General features: G+C 41.2%; 1 protein-coding gene across 23 annotated transcripts in view; it reads right to left on the minus strand.

Annotated features, from left to right (window-relative positions):
• Nucleotides 1-24,459, minus strand: part of Anks1b (ankyrin repeat and sterile alpha motif domain containing 1B) — an 867,834-nt gene that overhangs the window by 349,775 nt on the left and 493,600 nt on the right. For 21 of the 23 annotated variants that reach the window (XR_012908611.1, XR_012908612.1, XR_012908614.1 and 18 more), the window contains one exon: nt 3,679-3,785. Coding sequence is in view for 19 of the 23 variants with exons in the window: in XM_075954277.1 (XP_075810392.1) it covers nt 3,679-3,785 (107 nt within the window). In the remaining 4 variants the exon portion in view is untranslated. Of the gene's footprint in view, nt 1-3,678; nt 4,167-4,486; nt 4,506-24,459 lie in introns of those variants that run through there. The other 2 variants (XM_075954282.1, XM_075954281.1) reach the window with 2 other exon arrangements.

The raw sequence follows: 24,459 nt of genomic DNA on the forward strand, positions 1-24,459 counted from the left end.
TAAGAATAGCAAGACTCTGAGTCAGCCCTCCTCCAGGTAACACAAGCTTTGTATTCTGGTCCTTAGACCATCAATCTGTTGTAGTATTGCTACGTGTCTGATGCTAGCACTATCTCCATTTTCCTTGACTTTGTGCTCCAACAAATGTTTTTCACGTTCCATTACGTACTATAATTTAATATAGGAAAAAATGGCTGAGTGATGCTGACTGTATAAAAAGATGAGGGGCAAGACCCCTGTGTTATAGGCTAGGTGGATGGAGGAACGCCAGAAGCTTAATTTCTAACTCTAGAGATAGAAATGAGTTCCAAGAAGCCACACGACTGTGGACTGTAGTCCTTAAGGAAAGTTATATAATCAAGGCAGGGAGACTATTGAGAAGGAAAAGAACAGGGGAAAGAAAGGAAATGACAGCACCTAAGGGGGACGGAGATGGCAGAAAGGAGCAAAGCCACAGAAAAAGGAACAGAGGATTTGGGACTCTGACAACTCAGGAAGCAATCATTTAACTTAGACAAAGCTGGTGGTAGCAATAAGCAGAGGAAGGAAAAGCATAAGCAACAGCACCCTGTGTAACAATTGATACAACCCTAAACTCCTTGCTGGGAACATAAGCAACGTTAAAACACAGTCATGCTAACATACACCGCAAAGGCTGAAGAAAGTCACAAGGCTCGGAGGACCCCACAGCACCCCCAGGTCTGTGGAGAAGCAGGTAGATGATGTTTGTGGAGGAAGCAGACCGCTGTGCATTGTGACGCATCTTTAGGGGGACAGGCAGGGCGGGGCTAGGGAAGACTTCAACACATGACGCGTGAGAGGACTTCTGATGTCAACACACACATGACTTTCCCAAAGTCTTAGCCGGCTAGAGGTCCTTCTCAAACTGTAGCCATTTCTATTTATTTTATATTCTTAAAGGCACTTTGGATCTAATCTGTGTGCATAATGTTCTACAAAGCAGGATGAATGCATCCAGCAAAAGTTTATGATTTTGTCTTAAAGATAAGGAAAATAATTCCTGCATCTGTAAACTCAAGGGGAAGTATCAAAGAGCCTGAAGGAGAAGTGATGAGAGATGATTGACACCTAAAAGAGTGTGGGGAGGAGCTTTCTTCTTTTCTAACCATGTCCAGGAATCATTATTAAGCAATCTTTACTAAAGTTAATGGTTGCCATGAGATAGAATCAACCACATATTGTGTTTGTGCTTGAGTATATAAAATAGATTTAGCAAAAAAAAAGTTTTCAATAAATTCTCAAAAGTTATTTTAAAGAAAACTTTAAACTTAATTTATCAATAAAACTTTAAACTTAAAACTTATCAATAGAACATCAATGTGACGAAATATTAGCTCTGGAGAATGTTCCCACAACAAAGCACACGGCTAAGCTGCCACATCCAACCAACATTAATTATATCCTTGTGATGTCTTCTGTCTTCTTCCCAAAAGCTAATAAGACCCACACGACATCACAGTTAATGGGAGTGTGGTGCCTGTTGCTTAGGCAACAGGAAGAATAAATGCAGGTCAGAATGTGCTACCCGGAAAACAAGAGCTAGAACATGACGCCGAATGGAGACCGAGCGGGTCTAACGGATTTTCACATTAATGAAATTTGCTTCTTAAAGCGGGCCAATCACTGTGCGCTTTAAGTTCAGCATTTAGCAGACTATGGCAATCAGGGAATAATTATCATACAGGTAGGCATCCTTTCCCTACGACATCGGCAGCAGCAGAGTATGGCAGCACATGTAGTGGGCTAATTGACGACACCGTTTCACGATTTGCTACATTTTCACAATTAATTAGTCCTTCTCCGAATTCGGTCTCTTGATGCAAGCCTTTGGCTTGTGTGAATTAACAAGGGGCTCTTATTTTCTGGAAGATTTCATACGATACTTGGAAATGGACAGGCAAAGCCACAATCTAGGATCGGAACTTGATCTTCCCACGGTGCTCGGGGCTCTTGCCCTTTGGATACATTTTGTGCACAACTTACACATGCTTGTTCTTCACACTCTGCCCTCAAGTCCTTTAAAACCTGGGTGATCACCTTCTAGTTAAATACTTTCGAAGGGGGATTACATTCGCTCATAAGCGTTTAATATTCAGAGGAAAATTAAGCAGAATTAAAGTCCTTCAGTGTGGCCGATTAATTCAGGGAAGCTAACGGCCAACTTCTCAGGGGCCAGAGTGAATTTGATAAGGGCTTGGGAATGAGACACCCCATTTGAAGGAGAGACAACAGAGAGATGTGTAGTCAATGATCTTCATTTTGTTTGCTAGCTCCTCTAATTATTAAGAGCATCTGTTTATTGCCCCAAGTCTGTCTTAACTCTGCTCAGGCTCTAACACCTTCCACTTCCATCCCATTTCAACACCCACGGGGTCTCGGCTGCAAACCGGTGACTGTCTGATGGACACGAGGAAAATAAATGCACAGCTCTTTACTGAAAGAAAAACAACAAGAAACCCATAAAGGGTTTTATGCATGTATTAGTTAAAGCTCATAGGATGGGCCAGATTTATGCATCTTAAAAAAGCTTGTAGGCGTACATATTTTTGTAAAATTTAACTATCTTAATAACCTTCAAATCTATAATAATTCTGTCAAGTTTAGAGAGAAACAATCCTGGAAAAGGAACTGGAAAGGCCTGACTAGTCCTCTGTTTTTATCATCATGCTGTAGGTGTCTCCCCAGCATTTTATTTCAGAGGATCCATTAAGTATTTCTATAAGCGGATGGTGTGCTACATGCTTATGACATGGAGCTCTCCCTAAATTTAGGGACCAAGCGACACGTGGGGTGGGACCTTTGAAGCAAGGAAAGGTGAGAGGGCTGTGGTGTGGCTTAAAGGGGCTTAACAAGAGGAAGCAGTGAGCGCTGGAGGAGGTCTCAGGATGATTAGGAAACTAGACTGTCGCCTGCACCCCTCCCATCCTCCTCCTCACCTATATGCACAGTGGGAAGTTTGCACACCCCCGGTTTAGACCGCACAGAGACCCGGACTCGGAAGGACATCGATGCATTTGGTACAGCAGCTCCTCTCTATCCAATTGATCCAAGTGTCTGTTTTCCACCCAAAGTAACAAACAATACTTCACCGCTCCTCAGTCGGCATGTGGAAGAAAGAGCATGCTCTCGCTAATGGACCAGCTGAAGCGGCTGGCTAATGAAGGGCTGGCCGCAGGATTTAAACTGCTTTATTGAGTGATTAGCAGGAAAAATGATCACCATACCATCAACAAAGCGGATTGTCTAATTAATCACAATGCTGATGTCCAAGTGAAATAGCATGTCTCTAGAATCTAAGGTTAGCTGAAGCGTGGTATAATATAACTGTGTGCTAAGATCACAGATTCATAGGGAAAAAATCACACAAAGAATGACAGGGAGAATATAAATGTTAATCTTCTTTCAGAGCCTATAAATAGAGCACTCACCGATTCATACAACACACATGTCTAAGGGATGCATATAGATCCCATTTTCTAGTCAGTGTCTACATGCATACAGTAAGTTCTGTCCTAAAGGCATTCGCTTTTCCGAGGCAGTTGCATATATAAAGCCCATCCATTTCCGTGCAAACCAGGCTGCCTCTGAGCCGTGGAAGACACATAGGAAGCAAAGACAGACAAAAGGCGGCTCCGTGGCCACAGAGAGCAATCTTACCATAAACTGTACATTGTCAAATCCATTAGCCATCAGGTGGTTCTCGTACTGAGGTAGCCCAATGCTTTCCAACCATTGTCCCACTGTTTGGACGGGGCATCTGGGTCCTGTAAGAGGATGAAGAGGGAAGCGTTTTAGCAGGGAGTAGCCGTCCACGGGGTAATAGCGGTAGTCCTGGGCTGAGAGGTGGCATTGCCACATCATGCTCCGGGGAAAGTTGTTCTCGAAGGAGCCCGCCAGCTTGACAGATTAACGTTCTCAGCGAGAGAGCGAAGTCAGAAGTAACACATAGTTTGCCGGGAGAGGCTGCGGAGTATGACTTGATCCTAGCTCCACATTGCCTACATATTAATCTTTACTACCGACCAGTGCGTCACACAGCCCCCGAAACCAGGCAGCAGAAGAAGGCATAGCAAGCTGTCAGCCTAGGCTGCTCTGCGTTCTGTGTGACGGTGTGAGTACTCCACAGTGAGCAATGCCCGGCCAGCAGCCAGAATTCTTTTTATCAAGTAACTCCTACACTCGTCAGTATGCGGCTCCATGCTCCTTGCTCCCCCTCGCTCGCTCCCCTTCATTACCCAGCCCAGGCTACACCTCGCATTTTCAATAATAGCCATCAGATAAGGCAGATTTTTTTTTTTTGTCTGCAAGCTGTAAGCCTGCTGCTGCTGCTCCCTCCTACACACCCATCCAAGCGTCAATCTTGAATGATGAGAGCCGTCAAAACAAATGCAGAAAATAGCAAGACTCAAAAGCCAACCAAAGCGCCTAAATCGGAATCGAATCTTCGTCCCCGGTTATACATTACCGAGCTATTTTGTTGTGGGATTTTTACGTTTCAAAAGACACCACCGGGAACGCGGAGCTCACAACAAGGCTCGCACTACAGGCTCCCTTTCCCCCCTTCCTTCCTTGCCTTTCTCCCTTTTAAATGCACCAGAGGGAAGTGTTTCTGATGGAAAGCTTCACAGTGTAATTGTTCTCTTTCTTCACCATGCAGCATACAAGGGAACCTCTCTTATTTTTTTTTTAATTTTTTGAATTACTGCAACATATAGAAACTACATCATAATCTGCAAGTCAAGATAATCCATTGCCTGCTCGTTCCAAATAACAACGGTATTAGGCACAAGAAAAGTCTTTCCCCTCCTCTGGTATTTATAACCCTATCCACCAGGCACCCCATTCTAAAATATCTATAAAGGTAACGCTAACTGGGTGGATAATTTTTTTAAATAAAGAAGAAGAGCCCTAACCAAAAATAATTCAAGAATAACAGATGTAAATGTGTGAGTTTTACTGAATGGCAGACAGACTGAGTAATTTATTTAATAATTGAGAGAAACCACAGATTAATAATAGAACCTGCAGAGCTACTGAGGAGAGACTCACGAGAAAAATGAGCCTCAAAGAAAACTGTCAGAAAGGCTAATTCACCCCCCTCCCCCCACACCCCCATCCCAAAGAAGGACTCGTGCCCTGTGTTCCTGGAAGGCCACCATCTTCTGCTTGAATGCTGCCTACGACAGGGCTCTCACCACCCAGCCAAAGCCACCGTTCATTGGAAAGCTCTTTTACTTCCTCCCGAACTCCCACTCTCTGGCTCCAGCTCTGACTCCAGAGCCACACAGATGGGGAACAGAGCCTCTTCCACGTCAAGAACTTTCCAAATTCAAGCTAATTCTCACCCAATCCATCCCACCCGACCCTGAACAGTGCCTGGCACACAGTATGCGCCCAATAAATATTTACTGTGTCACTGAACCCTTCTCTTTTCTTCTTTAAGTCACATCTTTCTGTTTCTTTTCTCAGTTTAAGGGCATTGCTAATCTCCCTGGCACATAGACATTTAATCTCAAAGCAGCTTCTACTGCTGACAATGGTCTTTGAGCTCTAGCCCCCTCCCCTGCCCCCTCTCCTTTGACTTTTGTCTTCTTTGTTTCCTGGCACCTGGCCTGAGGTAAAAATGCCCACTCCAATGGTCTTAAATCTCTGCTATATTTTTAATCATTAAAAATGTTTTCATACTGTGCATGCGCACGTGTGTGTGTGTGTGTGTGTGTGCACAGACCATAGTGCACACACATACGAAAGTCAGAGAACAACCTGCATGAGTTGGTTCTCTGCTTCCACCCTGTGGGTCCCTGGGATCAAACCTAATCAGGCAAGTTCCTTTGCCCATTGAGCCCTTTCTTGCCCACACCACACCACAGTATTTTAAAAAATCCAACTTACACACAGCGTCAGAATAATTTAAGAAACAGCTTTGGTAACTAACTCTTATATCAAAACCCTGCTGAGGTTTCCCACTGGATTAAAAATGAACTCTCAACTCTTGGTGACATTTTGAGGATCTCATCTAGCTTTCTAACCCTTTCCTCAACACTGCTTTCACAGTTCTTAACCAGGGGGATTTTTGACTGGGTTTTGAAGGAAGGCTGAAATGAGCTTGGGTTTTATTTCAACCCTACAACTCTTCTGCAATTTCCCTTGCAAAACCTCTTCTAGTCCTCCCAACAGAAAAATGTTTCTTCCTCCTCTCTCTTAAATGGCATAATTACCTTCTATCATAACAATCATTTTCTAACTTACATGATCATTATTTATGTCCAAGACTTGTTTCCTGAAAGCAGGGAACCCGTTTTCCTGATACTGTACACTGTATGTGATCAATTTTCACTTGATTTGTCAACATGAAACAATCTCAAGGTCCAAACTCCAAAAAGCTCTCTTATTTTCCAATTGAAAATTTTAATCGTATCATTTTGTTTTACTGGGTAGTTACCTTCTTTTAAACTCTACTACGTATCTGATTTCTTTATAAAAGGGGGGTATTTTGGGCTCACCAGAAATGGAAGCACAGAAGACAGAGAGGGAGAGGATACCCATCGCAAGATTGCATCCTGGATGGGACAGCCCTACTGCGCATGTGAACTCAACAGTGGTTGTGACTAGATGCACAAGACTTGTACAAGACCACGGCCACCAAAATCCTAGTATGGACAGGGAGGTCCATGAAGTGCTGCCACCTGCTACAGAGCTTTTGGGGACTGATGGCCACTAGTGGAAGAAGAGTCAGGTGTCTTCAAGGATGGAGCCCCTGAGAGGCTATCCACACGGAACAAGCAGAGTTTAAAAAGTGGGTTAAAAAAAAAAAAACGAAGCACATGAACTTGGGAAGGAACAGGGGATGAGGGGGCAGAGGGGAGGGGAAGGTGGGTGGATTTTATTCAAAGGCAATGTATGCATGTATGAGATTCCCAAACAAAAAATCAAGACATTTTAATTTTTAAATAGAATTTTCAGGTTGGGATTTTTTTTTTTTTTTGCATCATCTTCATTCTCTCCTTGAATGACCATGCCTGGGTGAATTGTATTATTCTTGTTTATACTTTATCTCTTTTTGCTCCTAGATCTTTTAAGAATATCAAAGAGGTAGTAGAGTTGCATGCACCAACTTTAGGAGACTGTAGTTATGCAACAAGACCCGCATGAGACGATGAGGACAAGACGCTCCTTGAGAAAGATTAGATCTAAAGCTGCTACCACGTGCAGTCTAACGGAAGTCTCATAGTTTCTTGGGTTCCCACTGACAGTGCTCTTCCGGGCCATTTTATGAGAAGGTAAATCAGCTCTGTAAAAACGGAATAAAAATAACCAGGGTATATTTTTGCTTGGCAAGGCATGTGCTGACTGGCTTGCTTTTAAAGCCCATCTCATGTTTTAAAATCCAAACCAGTGACTAAGTGACTAGCAAAAGTATCATTCAGTTATTCCGTATTAAGTCACACTCATTAAATGAATGAATGAATGACTCTAGAAATGGCTGTTGGTTTCTTAACAAATGAAAAGGGAAAATCATTCCATGACTTAGACTGGTTATATATAAACAGTTTAGAGAGATTATTTGTTTTTATCCATTTTAACATTTTTATATAGACTTTCTAAATTCTATGATCTTAATTATTCAGTTCTTTGATTTCTGCTTAATAATTCTCATATGTGAGCAAAATGTAGGGTGGGGGTGAACGGGAAGAAGGTGAAACAGGAAAGGGAGGAGAGAGGAGAGGTCCTGAGGCATGCTGGTTTCTGATTTTTTTCTGTTTTTCCCATGAGTCAGACTTCTAAAGAATCCTGATTTAGGCCTGAAGATCACATTCAGTGTCTAAATATATTCTTTATTTTACTCAAAATGCTTTCCTGGAGTTTAAAATTCTCACAAGCCATTACTGGGCAGGCACTTTTATTCAGTGAGGACCTCTGTGATTTTTCAAAGTGAGTATAGTAAAAGGGAGAGGAGGGAGTGGACTCAGGGCCACTGTGTCCCGATTTGTGTATGAATTATTGCCACTTGTGATAAAGTTCAAACTATGTGATAGGGCCAGGGACTTCCCTTTGGCACAGTTTTCTGAAAACATAATTCTAATGAGTTCCACTCCCAGAAACGACAATAATTGCTCAAAATTAGGGTGGCAACAAAACCAAAACAAACAAACTCCAATACCCCCCTCCCCCCATACCACTGGAAGATTCTACAAAGTGCGCCAAGACCACACAACACATGGAAAGATATTATTTAAAACATTTCTAAACTGCTGTGATCAGGAGGGTTCTGTGGCTGGTGGGTGATGGCTGGCTTCTACCTTCCCTTGTTCCAGAGTCCTCTCCACAGACACTTTCTGTAGGAACACACTCAGGAGAACGGCACCTTCTTTCTTTAGCTCCTGGGCCATAGATAGGGAATCTCATGAGAAGGGGCAGGCCAGCCTTTCCAGTCTCTTCTAAGTCTGCAGACATTAAATTCCGAGTGAATACAATTGAGAAGTCAGGGGCTTCCTTTGTCCACCCCACTCTTAGTCATGGGGTAGAATCTATCCTACTTTGGCTAGACCAAGAGCAGTTGGTGCAGGGCACTCAGAGGGGACAGTCCCATGCTCAGAAACGTAAAAAGAGAAGGACAATGCCAGCACCCACTGCTCACAGGACAGCTCAAAGTTTTTGTCCAAGGGGAGTTTCATTCCTAGGAATCTAAGTTCTAAAACTTCCCCCAAGGGGTCAATTTATCTGAAACACAAGAGGATAAGGACGTTATCAAAACCAAGAGAAAGTCAGCCACAGTGGTGTACACCTTTAACCCTAGACTCCAGAGATAGAGGCAGGAGGATCTTGAATTCCTAGCCAGCCTGGGGTGTGTAGGGGGAGACTGCATTAAAGGAAAAAAAAAGAAGAAGGGGGAGGAAAAAAGGAGATGCTGGTGCTAAACGATGAAGAGGAGGCTAGTGCACTTCATCCAGGCAAAAAGGAAAATGGTACCCTAGTTTCAGAGAAATAATGGGAGCCCTGCTGTCATCAGAATGAATTTCAAAGCCTGCTTAAAAAAAATTTCTCCTGCTCAAATTTAATTGAACCAAACTGCGGAGCAATTTCTACCTCAGGGAATTGAAGAAAACAATAGTGTAACCGCCTGGTGATTAAAGAAGCTTAATGTCTACATATCAACCCGCGACAGCAGATGATGTACAAGAATCAACAGAGAGATGGGGCAAAATGACAGTGCCTGGCCAGGCGACATCTGTGACCCGACAAATATGATGTGCTACATCCAGGCAGTGGAATATTACTCGGCAATAGAAAGAAATGGAGTGAGGCAGTATGCTACAACCTGGATCAAACCTGGAAACATCACACTAGGTGAAGGAAGGCTGAGGAAAAAAAACCAGTTATTCTGTGCTCCTGCTCATACCGTACAGACCAGATAGACAAGTCTGCAGAGTCAGAAAGCAAGCTGGGGGCTGCCTAGGGCTGCAAAGGGGATTTAAGGGGACTTGTAGAGTCACTGTTAATGGACCTGGGAGTCCCTATGGAGGAGATGAAATGTTTTAAACCTGCTGATAGAAATGGCTGTCAATGAATCATCAAAGGGGCTAGGAAAAAAATAAAGAAATTAAAGACTTCCTAAAATTCAATAAAAATGACCACACAACATGCCCAATTTTGTGGGACACAATGAGAGCAGTGTTAAGAGGAAAGTTCAAAGCACTAAATGCCTACATAAAGAAGCTGGAAAAATCCCACACTAGTAAATTAACAGAACACCTGGAAACTGTAGAACAAAAAGAAGCAAACTCACCCAGGAAAGCTAGATGGCTGGAAATAATCAAATTGAGAGCTGAAATCAACAAAACAAAGACAACATCAACAAAAAACAATACAAATAACCAATGAGACAAAGAGTTGGTTCTTTGAGAAAATTACAAAATAGACAAACCTTTATCCAAACTAACCAAAAGGTAGGTAGAGAGAGAGAGAGAGAGAGAGAGAGAGAGAGAGAGAGAGAGAGAGAGAGAGAGAGAGAGAGAGAATATCCAAATTAACAAAATCAGAAATGAAAAGGGGGACATAGCAACAGACACAGAGGAAATCCAGAGAATCATCAGGTTATATTTCAAAAACCTGTACACTTACCAAAAAATACCACTTACCAAAATTAAACCAGGACCAGATAATGAAATTAAATAGACCTTTAACTGCTAAAGAAATAGAAATAGTCATCAAAAGTCTCCCAACCAAAAAAAAATTCCTGGGCCAGATGGTTTCAGTGCAGAATTCTACAAGATTTTCAAAGGAGAACTAATACCAATACTTCTCAAATTGTTCCACACAATAGAAACATAAGGAACATTGCCATATTCTTTTTATGAGGCTACAATTATCCTGATACCCAAACCACACTAAGACATTACTAAGAAAGATAATTACAGTCCAATCTCACTCATGAACATTGATGAAAAAACACTAAATAAAATACTGGCAAATCGAATCTAAGAACACATCAGAACCATCATCCACCATAATCAAGTCGGCTTTATCCCAGAGATGCAGGGATGATTCAACACATGAAAATCTATCAATGTAATCTACCAGATAACAAAACTGAAAACAAAAAGAACCAAGAAACACATGATCATCTCATTAGATGCTAAAAATTCTTTGACAAAAGATAGCATCCCTTCATTATGAAGGTCTTGGAGACAGAAGGGATACAAGGAACATACCTAGACATAATAAAAGCAATATACAGCAAGCCAACAGCCAATATCAAACTAAATGGAAAGGAACTCACAGTGATTCCACTGAAATCAGGAATAAGACAAAGTTGTCCATGCTCTTTATATTTATTCAATATAGTATTTGAGGTCCTTGCTAGAGCAATAAGACAACAAAAGGAGATCAAGGGGATACAAATCAGAAAAGAAGAAGTCAAACTCTCACTATTTGTTGATGATATGATACTTTACGTAAGCGACCCAAAAAATTCTACCAAGGAACTTCTACAACTCATAAACACATTCAGCAACATTGCAGGATGCAAGATTATTTTGAAAAAATCAGTAGCCCTCCTTTACACTGATGATAAATGGGCTGAGAAAGAAATCAGAGAAACATCACCCTTCAAAACAGCCACAAATAACATAAAATATCTTGGAGTAATTTAACCAAACAAGTGGAAGACCTATGTGACAAGAACTTTAAGTCTTTGAAGAAAAAAACTGAAGAAGACGTTAGAAAATGGAAAGATCTCCCATGCTCTTGGGCAGGTAGAATTAACATAGTAAAAATGGCAATCTTACCAAAAGAAATCTACAGATTCAGTGCAATGCTCCGCAAAATCACAGCAAAAATCTTCAAACTCTACTACAGAACTACAGTACTGAAAACAGGCTGGTATTGGCATTAAGCAGGAGGACCAATGGAATTGAATCGAAGACCCAGATCTCAGTCCAAAAATAAACAAACAAATAAATAAAATGTAAAAAAGGTAGCATATTCAACAAATGGTGCTGGCATAATTGGATATCGACATGTAGAAAAATGAAAACAGATATATATATAAACTTAAGTCTAGATGGGTCAAAGACCTCAACATAAAATCAACCACTCTGAACCTCATAGAAGAAAAGTGGTAAGTACACTTGAATGCATTTGGAACAGGAGAACACTTCATAAATATAACCCTAGTAGCACAGACACTGAGAGAAACAATTAATAAATGGGACTTCCTGAAACCAAGGAGCTTCTGTAAAGCAAAGGACACAGTCTACAAGACAAAACAGCAGCCTACAGAATGGAAAAAAGATCTTTACCAACCCCACATCAGACAGAGGGCTCATCTCTAAAATATACAAAGAACCTAGGAAATTGGTCATCAAAAGAACAAATAATCTAATAAAATATGGAGTACAGACCTAAACAGAGAACTCTCAATAGAGGAATCTAAAATGGCTGAAAGACACTTAAGGAAATGCTCAACATCCCTAGTCATCAGAGAAATGCAAATCAAAACAACTTTGAGATTCCATCTTATACCTATAAGAATGGCCAAGATCAAAAACACTAATGAAACCTTATGCTGGAGAGGATGTAGGGTAAAGAGAACACTCCTCCATTGCTAGTGGGAGTGCAAACTGGTACAGCACCTTTGGATATCAGTATGGTGATTTCTCAGAAAATTAGGAAATAACCTTCCTCAAGATCCAGCAATATGTATATAACCCAAAGGATTCTCAATCATACCACAAGGACATGTGTTTAACTATGTTCACAGCAGCATTATTTGTCATAGCCAGAACCTGGAAACAACCTAAATGCCCCTCAACCAAAGAACAGATAAGGAAAATGTGGTACATTTACACAATGGAGTACTACACAGTGGGAAAAAATAATGACATCTTGAAATTTGTAGACAAATGGATGGATCTAGAAAACATATTGAGTGAGGTAACTCAGACCCAGAAAAACAAATATCATATGTACTCATTCATAAGTGGTTTTTAGACATAAAGAACAAAATCAGCGTACAACTCACAATCCCAGAGAACCTAGACAATAATGAGGACCTTAAGAGAGACATACATGGATCTAATCTATATGGGAAGTAGAAAAATACAAGATCTCCTGAGTAAATTGCAAGCAAGGGACCATGGGAGAAGGTAGGAGAGGGGAGAGGAAGGGAGGGGAGCAGAAAAAAATATATAGCTCAATAAAACCAATAAAAAAGAGTTATGAGTTCTTTACAACGGTATTGAAGAAAATAATAAACATATGGTTATGTATAAAAAAGAGAAATGGCTGCCAAATTATGTGACTATACCTAAAATCAATGCATTATATATTTTAAATGGGTGAACTGAATATTAAATTAATTATTTCTCAAGAGTTTTATGGCTATTTATAATAAAATGTAAGATAAAAATTAAAATTTTAAGTGCACAATAATTGAACACACAGTTGTATACGTCGATTATGTCATGTATCATATATATATATATTTATATGGTATCTGTCACATATATTGCTATTTTGGTGCTTATTTTCTTTTCATTTTTAGTTTTCTTGGTCATCCCTCTCCTGTTCCCTTTCTTCAGTCTGTATCAGCCATTGTTCTTGCAAAGATGTCCATTTTCATAAGCTAGGGTGCAAAGTCACACACTTCTCATTGTTAAACACACACACACACACACAAAGGCAGATACATTCAGGTATAGACAAATGTGTTGGGAATTATGGCATTGTTTTACAAAAAAGGGAATCATACCACACCCGCTTTTATGAGCCTTACTTTTCTGACCCAATGCAAATTCCACTGAAGAAATCAATTAGTTCTAATTTAGTATTCATTGGGTATTTTTTTTAACTTTAATAATAACTGCATAGGGCTAGAGAGATGGCTCAGTGTTTAAGGATACAGTGTTAGTCTTGTAGGGGACCCAAGTTGGTTCTGGGTGCCCACGTTGGACAACTCACAACTACCTGTAATTCCAGTTTCAGAGGATCCCCACTTCTGGCCTCTGAAGGCCCCTGAACTTCCATACACATACCCTCTCACACACAGACTCAAATAGACATAATTATATATACATACATACACACACATATATATATTATGACTGTATAGTAGTTCACAATGTGTATATACCACAGTTATTCAGTTTTTTGCCTGATATCTCTAGGATCATTTGTTTATTTTTTTTAATTCTTTCAGACACCTGGAGGTCCACATGTTGTTCTAAGGAATAATCATAAGGGGAGATGCCGTAACTCGGACCATCCACCGCTAGCTTTGAAACGATTATGAAATAACACAGCCAGGTAAGTGACATTGATAGAATCCACTGACTTCATTCCGGGTTCACCAGTTTCACACACACACATTTCTGTGTGTTCTTTTCCACATGATCTTATCACATGTGAAATCATGTGACCACCCGTGCACAAGCAAGAATCTCACATAACCGTTTATGGTCACAGCCATCTCTCTCCTTGTATTCCACATCCTCTGGCAAGTATGAATCTGTTCTCGGTGACTTTAATGACACATGGGTGGCACAGACAGCACAGCCTATCCTTTGGAGCTGGCTTTCATCACTCAGGGTATGGCCTTGGAAATCCGTGCACATTGTTCTGTACCAATAGCAAATTACTTTTTATTACTTAATATTATTCCATAGCATGGATAAGTCTATTTGTTTAATTTCCTATACATTTCTCAGAGTGATGAAACCATTAGCAAAATCCGACACTAAGTCACTCTATGTCCGTCCAACTCTGGTGACATCAGAACACTAATTGTAACACACTCCATCTTTTTTCTCCTTTCCTACAACCAAATGCGACCACTGGATGCTTTTCATTTACCTATCCACCTTGTTTAGAACCAGATTTTACAGTTTGCTGGTAATTGTTAAGATAATTGTGTGTCCTAGTCAAGTGTTAACATGTCCTGATAGTGTTTTTCTTCCATTTAACAAATTATCTACTGTGATTGAATTTACTATTTTTATTATAGTAAATATAATAATGGGCCTCCTTGCCTTGATGTCTCTTCTTTCCTTTCTTTGTATCTTTGTTAAAGACCAATTTCTTTCATTTTCAGAAAATATTTCAGCTGAATAAGTACAAAAACAGTGTATCAAACTAACCCTGTGAATTACAGCTAAAATGGCACTTCCGGGTCAATGTATAGCCAGGTGCCCACGTTAAAAATGGAGTGTTTCCGGTCAGTACCCACTGCATCCATTCCTAAGAAATATGAACAAAAAGGAAAGAAGCCAAGCCCAAAGTGAGTAAAATCCAGACAATAAAGATCACCAAGGAAATAAATGAAACACAAAACAGAAAAATCAATAGAGAGAAATCACTGAAACCAAATGTTGTTCTTTGACATGACCAGTAAAATTGAACAACTTTATGCCGGTAAATTCAGCAAGCAACCCAGCAGAAATGGACACGTTTACTTGAAGATGAACTACCAAAGCTCACTTAAGAAAAACTTGGTAACTGAAGAGTTCTCTTTTTATTAAACTTAATTGTACTCATAGTTAAAATGCCTTTCTATGAAGAAAACCCAGGGCGCGATGGCTTCAGAATTGAATTCAACCAGTTCTACATGAACACTTCAGGAAAATGATGTTGGGCCAACATCAATCCAACACCATAGTCAGACAGATGCCCTATCAGATGATAATACTGTGTATATCAAGGTCGACCGGACACAGACACAAAGACTTACAGACAAAGCTTGGCAAACACTCTCTAATATTATATCAAGGTAATACAGTATAATCAACACCTTTGGAGGTTCACGAAAGAGAAATAAAATAAAACATATTCAGATTGGAAAGCAAAAAAATAAAAGTGTTTCAGTTGATACATAACACAATTTTCTACTTGTAAAATTTTATGAGACTTATATAAAGTTAACCAGAATAAGTTTAACAAGATTTTGGGATGCAGGATCAATATCAAAAGAACAACAGTGTTTCTTTATAACTAACCACAGGCGATTAAAAATTTAAATAAAAATCTGCACTAAATGCAACAACACTAGGTATTATGAACTTCCAAGGAGTAAATGCATCAAAAGATAGGACAGGGTAGCATCTTTATGGTCATAAAACACAGCTGGGATAAATCACACAGTACCTCAATAAATTATGCTTACAGACTGTAAGACCCGGCATTATTAACACACATGGCTGTCCCAGATGCCTCTACAGAGTCAACAGACTCCTAATCAAAATCCCAGCAGGTGACAGAGACGGGGGTTTGAGTTTAGGCATTCCAGTCGGTCTCTGTGTTAGAGACGACGGAACTGTGCGTGAAAGGCAAGAGGTCTACAGAAACCGAATAGCAGCATAATGCTTTAAGGGAATTTGATAGATAATCAAACTCCAGCAGAAACTTTAAGTCCTGCCCTTCAAAATGTACCCTAAAATATGAGTATGTGTAAATCATTTCCCATAGTAAGCTTATATCATATATATGGTTTATTTATATCATATACGTGTGTATAGTTGAATCCTCCAAACTCAGTAGCTAAAAAGTAAAATAAATGTTAAGTGGATACAGGACTTGAACGGGGGTTTCACAAGAGATGGAACATGGATGGTAAATAAGCCTGTGAAAAGATGAAATCCACAATGGGATTGCCCTGACTGGAATGCCTAAATGAAAAACCCCAGGAAACATCAACTGATAACGACGGGCTAAGGTTGATGGTGATGTAGGTTGAGCGGGAGGCTCAAACACTGCTGGTAATGTGTAAAATGGTCCAACCACGAACACAAACAGTTTGACAGCTTCTATTCCATGGCCGTTCCAGACTGCTGGATTCTACCCAGAGAAATGAAAGCATACGCCAGGCAGAGAGACTCAGAACCAGGAGTTCAGAGCAGTTTTCTCTGCACAACCCAACAACTGAAAGCAGCTTGAAATGTCCACCAGCAGACGAATGGGCAAACTGTGGTTTATCTATACGATGGGTGTGTTTCTGCAATGAGCAGCTGAAACAGCACGTGACGATCAAAATCGTTCTGCGGAGCACATAAAACGCAGATGCCCCACCTAAAAAGCAGGTTCTGTGCCAACTCCACTTATTAAAGTCCCAGATAGTGAAAGCTTTCCTATCATGACAAAAATAAATAAAGTTGTCATCTTCTTCCTCCTCCCAGTTGTCCTTCCATCTTTATTTATTTATTGTGCAACTCAGGACCTCCGGAGACTTGAGAGCAGAGGGATTAAAACCCAGAGACGGGACTTCTTATCGTGACCAAAAAGAGAGCAGAAATATCTCAGACAAAACATAGACTGCGTCAACTGTTTAGTAAATCTGAGATAGTCAAGGTGGGTAAAGGCTTTGCCAGTGGCAATAGCGCTCTCTGTTAATTTGGGAAGAATGGAGAGCTTCTAAACAGGGGCTGAGAAGGAAGAAGTTGATTGGCTCCTCCAAACTGGAGTAAGCGTTAAATACTGAAATGACTGACGTAAGACTTATGTGTTCCAAAGAGTGTATCCTTCGAGTAATTTACGCCATATGTCAAAGAAGGGAGCACCTACTATATGTCCAGACATATTTATGAGTGTGTTCCCCAAATTAATTTGCTGTGTGGGTGCTACAGCGTTGGGAGGTTAGATTCTGGCCCCGCCCTCTTGACCGGATGTCTCTGATATTAGAAAGGACGGTGGGAGTGGTTCATTCTCTTCTACTTATCCTCTCTTGCCTTTCTGTCTTCTGCCAAGTGAGGACATCGCCCTAGGTCCCTCCTCAGATACAGGACCTGCAGCTCAATCAGGCTTCTCTTTCCTCAAACTGAGAGAGAATAAATCACCGTTCTTTATAAAATTGCTTAGTGCTCTCTAGCTGGTGCAGCTGCAGAACCATCCTAGGACAAGGTCGTGAGGTGTCACTGTGTGAGGCCAGCGGCGAATGTCTACTGAGCCCCCTACTGTGGTCAGGCTCTGTTCTAGTACACCACATCTATGAGCTCACTCTGTTTCCACAGCGACTCTGGCAATTAGGTCTGTTGTTATCACAGCCTTTGGGGGAGAGGACATAAGACCCGGCATCATTATAGATGGTCTGAAGTCATTAGTTTAGACTTGAACCCTGGGAACCTGGCTGCAGCGTCTAAGGCTTTATCAGTCACTCCGCTCCTCAGTTCTGGAAGGTGGGCTGGGGAACCGGGCCCTTTGGCGGGAACGCTTAACCGGTACAGTTTGATAATTCTCCTCGTTCTCAACATCGTTCATGATTCCCGGCCTCTACGTGGGTAGCAATGAAAACGAAAGCAGGTTGGGAGAAGGGCAAGTCCTACCCTTTGGGTATTTTTCTGACACTAACAGAGGGCTTTGCAGTGACTCTTCAGATTGCTGCTTCCATGCGGACTTAACTGGGTGCTCTGACGGTTTACTAAACATGGCTGTTTGTACCGTGGGTCTATGGAGACGGCTGCCTCAGTGGGAGTAGGGATAATGAAGGGGTCGAGAGCACAGGCTTCGGAGCCAGAGTGACTGGATTTCAGTCTTGGCTCTTCTCCACTGTTCAAGTTATTTGCTGTTGCTATTTTTGATCCAGAGCCATAGAACAAGTACCACTCTGCTCGGACAAATCCCTGTAGGTACGCTATTTTTGATTTCATGAAGGGGACACCTCATCTATCCCTCTTGTTGTAATATCTGCAGTTGTGATGAAATAAGTGCATGAGAAAGCCCCATGATACAGACAGACTATTTCAGTGCTGGAGATAGAGCATTCTTACTGCCGAGAGAATATGCACTGGGGTTTCATTTAGTCCCCAGTGAGATAAATTGGTCTGGAGACATGAGGTCTTTTCTTTGCCTTGGTCTCTTTGTTTCCAACAGAAAAAAAAGAAAGGAAGAAGGGAAGAAAAGGGGAGGGGAGAGAAGAGAGGAGAGGAGAGGAGAGGAGAGGAGAGGAGAGGAGAGGAGAGGAGAGGAGAGGAGAAGAGAAGAGAAGAGAAGAGAAGAGAAGAGAAGAGAAGAGAAGAGAAGAGAAGAGAAGAGAAGAGAAGAGAAGAGAAGCTGCATCTGTTAGCTGGCTGGCCAAATGACAGAGGAAAGCTAGTTGTGACCTGATCAGAATGCCTGAACTTGTGACACCAGTCTAGGCCTTGTCTCACCTGACACACACCCAGAGCTGAGCCCTCAGGACCAGTAAGCCTTGCCTTAGGAATCCCTCTGAAAGTGTGGCTGGGAGGAAAAGGGCGGGGCTGGGAGAGTCTAGAAAAAATGATTTCTACTCCTAGCTTTGTAATCAGCGAAAAGAGGTCAACAGCGGTTCCATCACATTCCAAATACAGACTGGCAAGGTCTTAGAGCCCGGTGGAGAGCACACTGAGCTTTTATGAAGGCTGTGCCCACATGTGGGGGAGAGGGGGCACCTTCAGCTACTGAGCAGTGAGTGCCCCCAGAGCTCCTGTCTCTTGTCACAGGAGCTAGGAGTGAGCCCTGCTCGCCCACCCCTCTAGGATGTTGTAGGAAAGATCCTGACACTTTTGTTTTTATCTAGAAAATAGCATTCTCTGATTTTTTTTCCCCATTCTAAATGTCTTCCAGGCTGAGACGTATAAACTACGTACCCAGGCTGCCCCTGGAGAAACGTGAACAAGGGAGATCAGCAGAGAAAGAGACAGTACCCTAAGGACAGGGCTTCTAATGACAAGAGAACAGCCGAAAACAAAAACAAAAAGCAGAGGCCGCAGGCCCCAGGAGAAGGATCAGTTATTCCAGGAACTGAGAAAGGCTGCGGGTCAACAGAGCTCTGGATCACGAAGCCAAGACTTAAACAGGAAAAAGCTCGGAGATCAGACACTGATGTTAAAATGCTAACAGGACTCAGGGGCTCTGATTTAATTTTCCCGTAGGCCTCGCATTTTATTTGAACTAAAAACTTCATGGAACGCTTAAGAAATATCAGCCTTTACTAAACAGATCTGACAACTTATGCACTGGGGTATGGTCTAAAATAGGAAATGGAATTTAAGCCTGAAATGTTAAAATCTTCTGGCAGGCGACAAAATTATTCATATAGGCCATACCTGACTGGGAAAAAAAGAAACCAGTAATTCTGTTGATTTCATGTTGGTTTCCCTTCGTTGAAGGGATCTGTCAAAGTTTCATTTCACATTGAGAAGAATCTGCTGTGAACATCAGTCCACGAGGCCTCCTGTGTGGCCACCTTTGGGCTAAAGCCAAAGGGTAGAGGAACGTGTCCCGATGGCAACAAGGGTCTTCTGGGTTGGTAGGAATACAGCTATCATACAGATGAAGAATGCCGTAATGGAATTGTGTACAAGGTATATAGAAAGTCTGGGAATGAAGGAAGGGATGGGTCTTAGTTGGGTTTTAATAGAGGCAGCCATCTGATCTCTAACTGGAGGACTTCCTAGGAATTTGTGAGGTCAGCAGAAGGATGCTACAGTCTCCAGCACAGGGATCTCAAGAGTTGGTATGCTCGGATAACTGAAAGAGACCCACATTGTTGGAAGTCAAAGGCTTTGCAAGCATGTGTGAAGGGGCTATCCAGGCACCAGACCAGCAGATGAGCAGGCAGGACACAGTTCGGGGGCTCGTGTGCTAAGAACAATGCAGCTCATCCAAACAGGGATATGTGATGGATTTTTTGCCATACAAGTATCTCTTAGAGGATGGAAATGACCAAACAATACAAGGAAGACGTCAGAAGCAGGGAGACCTAGGAAGCTTTCTAAGTTCCCCCTCATGAAGAGCTTACACACGACCCAACTAAACGCAGGGAAGTCTAGAGCAGAGAGTATTCCAAACATCCTCAGCCATTTAAGCTTCCATAGTGATTGCATTTGCTGTGTAAGGCATCTAGTCTGCCATGCCTCCACTCCCTGCCAAAGTAAAACCTGAGGTCGACTTTTCCCAATAGTGAAGACTTTTGTCTAACATCGGTTCAAACCTATATGGCAGTCACAGCAAACCAACACTCGTTGAGTGTTGGGAGGACAAGGCTAAAATTCTAGGTGCCCAGGCATCCTGGACATGAATCACAAAGCGATGAAAAAGACATTAGTACACAGTTTTATAGAATACAATTGCTGAGAATTCAAGACATTGATAAATATGGAAAGCACTCAGCATACCGTGGACACTAAACATTGATGAAAATCATAATAAATATAATCTATCACCATGGTGGCCACATATGGTTATGATACTTAACTGTAATAAATAAACTATAACATATATTAACATTAATAATCACTTTCTGATTGGAAATAAATTTCAACATGTATCTTTCTGAGACAAGTGGAAATCTGGATTTTGGAAGGACCCATCAATGGATTTGTGGGTTCATCTTAGAGCATTTACTGTTTTGACGTAAGTGTGTGTGTGAATGATTGGTTACTTGCTTGCTAAGACAACTTATAGATCTCTACTTTCTACTGAAAAAAGGCTCTAAATTCTTTTTCATCTCAATGTTAATGCTGATTTGTACTTCCTCGTGAATCCCTGAAAAACCAAGGGTGAAGACTTGCTTCTAGCCCTTCCTAATGACCTTTGTATTCCTTTAGGAAAGGTAGGAGACCATTTATTTTGAGACTATTGTAGCCTCAAATCCAAATGGCTCTTCCTACAGTTTTTAGCAACTTCAGATATAAAAATTTTAGCTTCTTCATATGGAGCAATGTTTGAAAATTATAACATAAATCACAAATAAAGAAAGAATGGAGCTGGCTTAGAAATGTTGAATCAACACACCGAAGTATCTTATCCCATAACATAAACATATAATTAGGTAATTTAAGATAAACATTGGGACTCATAGTGACTCAAAGCCATGGGAGTACGAAAACGCTTCCTTTCTGGTTTTCGTTAAAACTCAGCGCCAAACCTGGGACTCTGTCACAGGCGGTTGTAGCCACCATCCATCCCTGTCCTGACAGTGACATCAATTATTCCCTTCACACTCTCATTTCCTGCCCTTGGGAAGAGGTTTTGAACACCATGTTCAGAGATGGACATAGAACTCGAGCGTGGAAGAAGGTGGCTTACTAAGGTGACCTTGTCACCCAGTGTTACTTACTAAGGTGATCCTTGTCACCCAGTGTTAACGGCACTGTGCTTCTCCCATTCTTGCTTCTGACCACTGAACTATCTCAGTCTTAAAAAGATATCCTTTCCAAGGTTAGACTACAAAGTGTCAACTTTAGTCATTTTAGGACACCCTCCCTCTTGCTGGCTTGGATTTAAAAAAAAAAAAAGGTGGAATGATGAGTCACATGCCCAGGGGTTCAGGAAACTTTCACCCAACAGCCAGCTGGGAAATGTGGTCCTCGGTTGAACTACTTAGAAGGAATTCCATCCTACCAACACACAATTATGTGAGCTTTGCAAAGGTCTTTCCCCGGTGAGCACCCAGTGACTATCAACACATTTGATTAAAGCAGCATTCGGGTGACATTGTCTGAAGCAACAGTAGGCTGTTAAGCAATGCCTCGATTGCTGGGCCATGGAAACTATGAAATTAAAAACATGCATTGTGCTACATTGTTAATTTTGTGGTAAATTGTTAAAAAGAGATACGTCACTATGGCTGTTATTATAGATGGTTGACACCTGAACCAAATAAGAATAATCAGTTAAAGGTCAAGCAGGAGAATTATGGACTGTCCCGACCCCTGCAGCACACACAGGCCATGACACTGTGAAGGTGTAAGGCTGGCGGGATTGGCAGCTTTATTTGATCCACCTGGAACCTGAGAAAGGCGTCGACAAGGATGAGTGTAAAACTGAGAGATGAAAGGGGTGGGGCCCCTAAGAAACACAATTGCAGCTCAGCAACAGGTTTCCCTGGAAACCTAAATTCCTTTGGATATATGTAGATATATGCCTTCCTCATAATTTGTAAATGCAGACAGATGTTTGAAATGTGCCTTTCCCCCTTAAATTCATTTGCGTTGGAAGATTATGAAACATTATTAAGCCGGCATTTCAATTCATCTCCTGGTTTTCTCAGCAACATTTTAAACTTCAGTTTAAAATAGAAATTAATTATTGTTGGCTCTAAGTGGTGGTCAAAGTAGGAAGTCTCCACTTCAGAACCACTAGACTTAAAAATAAATTAAAAACAAAACTAAAAATCAACTCAGTAGTACCTAAGTAGTCCATCGAGAGTGAACAGCTCAGCATTGATGCTATTTAGGCTCTGTAGATCCTAAGGTCATGGTTTATTTTGGTCTTAAAAAGAGTATATAGAGGGCTGGAGAGATGGGTCAGTGGTTTAGAGTTTGCGCTGAACTTCCAGAGGACCTGGGTTCAGTTCCAGCATCCATTTCAGGCAGCTCACAATCACTTACTGTTACTCTGGCCTCCACAGCACCTGCCATAACACACACATATCCGCACGCACACATGCATCTTACATGCGATTAAAAACAATAAAAATAAATATTTAACAAAAGAGTCAGTGTCTGAGAAAATAATAATACAGATACATTTCCAGACATGTTGCTATCTGTGATAACTTATTTGATCGGCGAAATAACATTTTTAAGGTCTCATGACCATTTAAAAAGGACTGAATAGATTGTATTATTATGGTGTGAGATTATCATCAGAGTTATAAATAGAATATAGAGACACATTTCCAGTTTCAAAATGTATATAAAAATAATTCTATTAAATAGGATACACGGTTTGAAATGGAATTGAGCTTCTATTTTATTCATTTTTTGTGTATGTGCCTGGGTGCACATGTGAGCATTAGCATGGAGGTCAAAGGTCAGTTTTCAGTGGCGTTCTTTCTGCATTATCCACCTTGTCCCCAGAGGCTTTCATTGTTCTGCAGCTCCCTAGTGGGCTGGGCTGCTGTGCCAGGGACCCATTTGTCTCATCTCTTTCATGCTGGGATTGCAAATTCACACTGGCTAACGATTTTATGTGGATGGATTCTGGGGCCTGAACTCAGGTCCTTCTTTGGTGTGGCAAACACTTTACTGACTATCTCTCCAGCCACCCTCCTTTGTTCTTTATTTGTTTTAATAAAGTTGGCCTTCATATCTTTATTTGTTTTAATAAAGCTGGCCTTCTGATGTGGAACTATTTCTTCTATCAAAATTGTTATCAAAATTATCTGGCATACAAAATTAGCTGAAATACAAGGACACCTTCTTATCTCTTCTTATCTCTTTGAATAAAGTTTGTTATTGCATATGTGACAATAAGAGAAATGTTTCCCCAACGCCGTAAATCGTGTTTTCTGCTTCATTCACCACTTCCTTTTGTCAACCGTGTTAATTTGAAAACAACTTTGTACACATTGTTACCTCGTGGACTATAGAGAGGTGAATGAGGACTCCAGACCATGCCTGTGTAAAATCACAACAATGGTCAACAATGTTGCTATTTTGTCGTTATTAGATATGCTTTCAACAAAGCAGCAGAAACAAAATGTTATGAAATGAAATCCTGTCACATTCAAGGGCTAGTTCAACTCCTGACCCCCAAATCAGGCATCTCTTCAATAATCATGCCTCTTAACCATCAAGGACTCCACCTCGTAGCAGGATAATAAATCCAGCCTTTAGTAAGACACAAGAATACCAAAGAAAGAGCCCAGGTGGAGAAGGAGGCTAGCAATAAAGCAAACTTTAGGCCGTAACATTCATCTACAGGACGCCCGCGATTCTGAGCCACACATTATGAATGCCCTGAGGGAGGTCACCAGCTTAGACCCCAGGGCAGTTATTTGTAAAGGATTAATGCTGAAAAGATAAGCAGGGTACCATTCACCTGAACAAAGATGCTAGGACGGTACTGTGCATTTGCTTCTCTGCAGTACTTCTCTACTCAAGCTGTATTTTGTAATATGCAGCAGCTTAAAGCCATATAACTGATAAATTAGGACGGGGAGCTTTCTAAAGTAGAGGGCAAAAGCCTTTGGTATGTGACAGT

The sequence above is a fragment of the Microtus pennsylvanicus genome, chromosome 20 (genome assembly GCF_037038515.1).
Source record: "Microtus pennsylvanicus isolate mMicPen1 chromosome 20, mMicPen1.hap1, whole genome shotgun sequence".
Taxonomy (NCBI): domain Eukaryota; kingdom Metazoa; phylum Chordata; class Mammalia; order Rodentia; family Cricetidae; genus Microtus; species Microtus pennsylvanicus.